At 25.6% G+C, this 7,147-nt stretch overlaps 1 protein-coding gene across 6 annotated transcripts in view; it reads left to right on the plus strand.

Moving 5' to 3' along the window:
* LOC122532271 (ras-specific guanine nucleotide-releasing factor 1-like) overlaps positions 1-7,147 on the plus strand; it is a 151,036-nt gene that overhangs the window by 124,431 nt on the left and 19,458 nt on the right. For 4 of the 6 annotated variants that reach the window (XM_043660884.1, XM_043660882.1, XM_043660886.1 and 1 more), the window contains 3 exons: positions 692-913; positions 1,433-1,609; positions 4,505-4,815. In XM_043660884.1, coding sequence (XP_043516819.1) covers positions 692-913; positions 1,433-1,609; positions 4,505-4,815 — 710 coding nt within the window. The remainder of the gene's footprint in view (positions 1-691; positions 914-1,432; positions 1,610-4,504; positions 4,816-7,147) is intronic. The other 2 variants (XM_043660883.1, XM_043660885.1) reach the window with 2 other exon arrangements.

Below are 7,147 nucleotides of genomic sequence, written 5' to 3' on the forward strand. Positions count from 1 at the left end.
ATATATGGTTGCCAATGGCCAATGACTAATCAAAATAATTTTAAGAAACAATTTAATTAGTTAAAAATTACTTTTAAAAACAATGAAGTATAAATTATTATATATTTAAAATTTGTATTAATATTAAAAAAAATACGAATAGAACTCTTTTTGATATGTATATACATTGATACATCATATAAAATAGAATAGTTTTAGATACTGCTTTCTTGTACGAAATCTGGAGATTTACAATTGACAAACACTGTAACGAATATCATTTGATCAACTTATATCATTTTGTTGAACGTAGTTCTCAAATTTACCGTTGTTTAACCATCGAGTGCGCTAAAAAATCAGTGATGTTTTTTACTGATTGGTATGACCTTAAGACACAAAGCTCCATTTAATGTCCGGTTTATATTCATATACCTCGTCTGTGCCTATATCTAGTTTTAAAAAAACTATTACATTTTCTGTTTTATTCGAACAATTTACTTGCAATTCAAATCGTATTTTGTAATAATTCTATTATTAACATTTAATAATAAACAACTATCCTTAATAACGATTCAAATATACCTCAATTTCTTTAAATTAATAAATATATAATTAATTTCCACTGTTAACATCGTACAATATGTGTTAAAATTATTCTATGATTTTTACTAATTCGTACTGCTAAAAATAATTACAGTTCTCGTTATTTTAGTAGACGACGAGCAACAACTAAGTTTGATTTCGGAGACACCTTCAATTATAAAACGAAGTCCTACTATTCAATCGTCCACTGTGTCCGTTGACACTCATTTCCCTGCAACGCCACGAAAAATCAATATTCGCGTGGACAAAGAAAAAGATAAAGAAAACGATGGCCGTCATTTAACAATACCAAAAGTCATTGCTGTTTCGTCGAGTTCTGAGACTCTCACGGGTAAGGTAACATTTCGAAGGGAAATTAGGGTTTTTCAAGGAATGAAAAACCATAGAATAGCTGCGAATTTATGAAATTCGTTTCCTTTTCTTACAAAATTTATTTCGAAACGTGGATGATTACTAATAACAAAGCTTTTATAAATATTAACAATATAATGTTGTTGTACATTACTAACAACAACGCTTTTATGAATATTAACAATGTAATATTATTATTGTTGTTGTTGTTGTTATTATATTAGTAGTAGTATTTAAAATTTTTTGTATTATATAAATATGTGTTTAAATAATTTTATCGCACCAATTTATGCATGCAGTATTATTAATTCTTGTTATTTATATTTTCCAATTTATTATACTTCCATTAATATCCGATCATTGATTCAATGATTCAATAATTCAGACACTATGATTCAATGTACAAAATATATTATTCAAAAGATATTATTTGTACATTATTTGAAAAAATTTTTTCACTATATATTACTTGACGTTAATAAGTAAATTACAATTTCAGATAATACAGTAGTAAGTGCACCTTCCTCTCCAAGTAATCTTAGTTCTGTTACATTGGTTGGATCAACTGGTTCCGGATCAGGTTCTGGATTGGATCGAAGTCTACAAAATGGTACTTACTCACGTAATACTTCCGAAGAAACGGATACATCAGCGGCAACTGATCTTTCAAAAGAAGGTAAGTTAATCATGAGAATTTTGTTTATTTGGAAGAAAAAATTAAATTTTTTAAAATTAACTGTATATTTTTAGTATTAAAAATATGAGCTAGTATTATAAATTGTTTGAATTTGAAAATTTTGAAATTGAATTTTTAAAAAATTAAATAAAAATTATCAATTAATTGTAACTATTTATTTCAATTAAAAATTTGTAATTATCTAATACTATTATTAATAGTATATTAATAATAGTATATTAATAGTATAATACTACTATTAATTCCCAAGAATTTTATTGGTTTTATTAGTTATCTAATAATTATCATAAATAAAACGTTTGGTGATGATATAGATGAAATACAGTAATGAAATAATATGTAAACAAAATAAGACTTTTGAAAATATGAATATGCATATATAACTAGTTGCAAAAATCTTCACCATAAAAGATTTTTTATGCAAGTATATATATATTGTGTGTGTGTTACGTAAAACATTTTGAAAATTCATTAACACTATAATGAGAAATAATTATTACGATTATATTGGTGAAATATAAAACCAATTTGAAAATATATATAAAAGTCATAAAATATTTATTGCAAGTTTATATTTAGTAAAAAATAAAAAAATGAATAGCTATCTTAAAAATATAATAATAAATAAATAATTAGGTTTATTGATGCAGTTATGTAATGATTTGTTATGTAATGTAGTTATGTAATGTTTCTTCAAACGGATAAATCATACTAATTGAATCTTATTTTTGTTAATAAAATTTTAAAATTTTTTATATAGCATGTAAAATGTATAATTGTATTTGTATATTAAATGCATATAATGTATTTACTTATGTGATGTAATGTATTAATATACAATATACATTGATTGTATATTAAATAACATACAGTTATAATTATATATATATATATATATATACATATATATATATATATATATATATATATATATATATATATATATTCATAAAAAGTTCTTAAAAGTGTTTGAATATTTTTTTAAACAACGGCATCAGAAATGCAATTTTGAAATTACACGATGTTATAGAAGTTAAACTATCACGGTAATTATTTATAGAGAGGTACACTCCATTGATTTTAATAAACTCAAAATATATTATCGGGGACGTGATTCTGAGCAATTTTTTTCTATATGTTCATGTAATACACACACATTCACACACATTCGGTTGATCTAGCTGGTCGCGTCGCTGGATAATAGATAACTGAAAAAGATTTTTTCGTACTTCCCGACGTGATTCCCAGTTAAAATTTTTAACTACAAAACAGTATTAACAGAAATTAACTATTTAATATAAATATAAATAAATTAATTAATATTTGCGGAATATGTTTTATAATTAAATATTCATAGCGGACTGCATGTTTGTTGCAGCTTGTGTGATAGGGAAAGTTTTTTAAACTTTTCAGTGAATCCCAAGTATAAGTTTGCAACTATCAAATCATTGCAGAAAATTTTAACTTCTAAATGGTATAAAAATTTTTTGTGGACATTTGCGAATGAGCAATTTACATAACAAATTTGTTAGTACGCATATTATGAATAATTTTTTTACTATAAATTCATCCATCCACAAATATCCTCTAAAAAATTTTTTACGTCTTGAAGCTTAAATCTTGTCCTTTCAGTAATAAATAACAAATAATAAGTAGAATGAGTAATAAATAATAAATAAAATTAGCCGAGACTCTTCGAGAAATTTAAGAAATTCTTAAGATTTTAGAAAAAATGATAAATGTTAAACTAATTTTGGAAATTAGAATTGAAAAACTTTCTTTCCAACATTCAAAATAGATTCAGTTTCGATCAACGATGAACTAATTTATATTCTTCAATCTGCAGAGCCTTTGCAAATAATGAACATTTTATGGTAGCTTTGATATTAAGAAGACGTAAGAGATTGAAGAACAAAAACCGTTCATCTTTTACAGAAATTTGATATAGGCCACAACGTCATTGCATTTATAATTAACATACTTTCTAATAGTCTTTTCAGAGTTAAATTCAATAGTACATTATCTAAATCCGTGTTCATTCAAAATGATTTATCACATAGATTAGTCATCATAAATAATAATACATATGTATATACGTTATTTCGGATCCACATTGGTCATTCTAATTTAACTCATCAGTTCCGGATTTCTATTTGTGATTTAACGCCATCAATTCAACGTATCCGAATTAATAGGGAGACAGAAGTGGCCGAATAGTGGAATTTTCGCATAATAGAACAATCACTTTCTTTTGCATCAAACTTCATTTATTCAAATAGAACAAAATTGACAGTTTCTTTCAACATCTAAGGGTTTCATATCTTTTTAGCCGCCAAGTCACATAAATTTTTTATTATAAGCAGCTGCGTAGAATTACATTACATACTGTTGTGCCTCAAACCATCGAAGTCCTTTTTCTAATGACTCAAATGCTATTGTTAGTCTGCCCTAAATATGCAATAGCTTTGACATCAAAAAAGATTTATGATTGAACCTAAATGATCCCAGATACATCAAGAATACATTAAAGTTCTTTATATCTGCTAGTCTTCTTAAGTCTTTGAAATATGTAACATTTTACTTTTATTAGTATAATAAACAAAATTAGTCTTAGTCGTAATTTTTCGACCCAGGTAGTGGCCGCTAATAATTGTTAATGCAACTTAAAAATAAATAAATATAAATGATGATAATAATAATAATAATAATAATATTTTTACGAATATTAAAAGAAAGCGACGGTTGCATTTCAAAGCCACTCAAATCGGTGAAGGTCACTTTTTTTTTAGATAATTACCCATATCATTTGTCATATAACTTTATAAAGAGAGCTCTGTTGTAATGTTTTGATGTAATTATTTTCCAAACTATCAGACGGACAGTTTATCTACAAGCAACTCGAGTCTGAAGCATCAAAGGAAGCAGAGGAAAGAGCAGACGTAGAAAGTCTTACAACGTCAGAAGCAACACCCATTGAAAAAACCGAAAGTAAAATAAGCAAAGAACAGAAAGAGAAACAATCTAAAAAGGGACTTGAAACTGATAGTTCATTAATACAACTTCTTCAACAAAATCAACAAGATCAGCAAAATCAACAGACTCAACAGAGATACCAACATAGGGCATCAATTGTCTCTGCTCCTGCGGGTACTGCAAGAAGTAGCTCGATTTCTACGATAACTGGAGTATGTCAGGAAATAGTTTCTTTAATACTTAATTAATGATTTCTACGTTTTATTTCTATTATTTCGTGCTATATTTTTACATATATGTAATATGGCGTACACGTTATTGTAATTAAATTACCGTTATTGTAATTACAATAACATTATTGTAATTAAAATAACGTAGAAATAATGATATAGTCAATCATAGTTACAGTTTACATCTGTAAGATTTCAAATATTTAAAAGAGAAAAAAAAAGAGTTTTGAACATTTTGGACCATCATTAATTTAGTTAAAATTAAACTAATTCTAAAATATTTACAATGTTTACATTTGTTTAAATAAACATGTAGATAAATTGAAAACACGATTTTATGGAAATCTATATTCCTATAATATCATATAACAAAATATTTATATAATATCATATAACAAAATTTATTCTGTATAATTGTAGTAATAATAGAAATACATATTGTATATTATATTGTTTTTTTATTTCGATTTATCTATAGAATTTTTCCTATAGAATTTTTAATCTATAGAAGTCTGATTAATAAATAAATCAGAATCATAATTTTTCGTATTTGAAGTTTACAAATGTACAACCTCGCTCAATAGTTTTAGTATTAGTATTTATTTCAAAATTGGAGAAATGAAATAATTCTTTACACAACGAAGTATCAAAAAGTACACGTGTAATTTTGTAATTGCATTATCTACGATAAATACAGAATATTAAAAATAAAAGAAATGAATGTAGACTTTCAAGATTGACTGTAGCACATATAATATATTATCTAAATACTATTCATTATAACTACATTATTTTTGAAATTACAAAAAACAATAAAATAGAACAAATTATATGTACAGGATGTTCCATTTGAATGTCCCACGTAATTATTTCCTAAAATACTTAATGTAGGAAAAAATGTTTTAAGTAAAATTTATTTTGTTTCAAGGTCGTCCTTATGGTGGTCACAAATCTTGATCTAAGTTCAAGATTTCAATCTTAGTCTTTCGAGATTTCAAGGTGATCTTCATTTTTTTTTTTTTAATGAAACTATATATTTTTTTTCAGAGTGATATGATGTATCCCATTCTGTGACGAATTGTGTTGCATAGGTCTATCAACCTATATATGTTAGTATTTTAATGTTATTCAAGGTTGTTTGTTTTCAAGTTACCAAGCATTAGACATATCAAGAAATTATTGCCTTATCTTTCATGTTCGAAATGGTGACTTCAAGCGTCAATGTACTGAATTACATTGGTGCATCCTTTCTAATGTTTCACATAGATCAATAAATACATCATGGAACGGGCCATGAAAAAAAATACATAGTTTCATTTAAAAAACAAAGGTTGTTTTTAAATCTCAGAAGTACGTCCGCTTAGATCAAAATTTATGACCACCATGAGATATCCTCTTCAAAACAAAGTAAATTTTACTTGAAACATTTTTTTCTATAATAAATAGTTTAGAAGATAATTGTATGAGACATTTCAAATGGGACACTCTGTATATACAAAAACATAACAAGTGCTTTCAATAAATCGCATATAATATACAATGGGTGTAAAAAGTATTCGTACAGTGACTAATCACGACTAAAATACTGAATAATAATATTTATTGGACAATATTTTTTAAACAAATATGATACATCTATTCTCCAAAGTCTGTAAAACAACAATATCAAATAAACAAAAAAAATTCATATTGTTTATACGTATAAATATCAAGAAAATTGAACAAAATGACAGAAATGAACACATAATAAATATTCGTACAGTTCTATTGTCATTATCAAGTGTACAAGTAATTTAAACATTTATAATAGAAACAACAAATAATTGTAAAATTAATATTTATAATTAGCATTTGGTAGAGTTTTCTTTTGATTGCGATTCCTTATTATTGCAGCCAGCCTTCCAGGTATTGAATTAACCAAATTAGATGTGATTTTATTTGCATTTGTTAAGTTTGTTTTAGATGCAATTAATATGTTTTCGAATTGCTCGTTCCAGATAATCCTTTCATTCACATGATATTTGTGGATTGCATATAATATGCCAGCACATTTAAAAACACCCCCACAATCACCAGATATTAACTCTATTGAACATTTGTGGGATTATCTGGAACGAGCAATTCGAAAACATACAATTTCATTTCAAGGTTCAATCAACGAATGAAACAATATCACTAATAAAATCACATCTAATTTCTCAATACCTAGAAGACTGGTTGCAATAATAAAGTTAAAGGGAAACCCTACTAAATACTAATTATAAATATTAATTTTACAATTATTTGTTGTTTCTATTATAAATGTTTAAATTAC

Source organism: Frieseomelitta varia, unplaced genomic scaffold, assembly GCF_011392965.1.
Source record: "Frieseomelitta varia isolate USP_RPSP 00005682 unplaced genomic scaffold, Fvar_1.2 scaffold_446, whole genome shotgun sequence".
Taxonomy (NCBI): domain Eukaryota; kingdom Metazoa; phylum Arthropoda; class Insecta; order Hymenoptera; family Apidae; genus Frieseomelitta; species Frieseomelitta varia.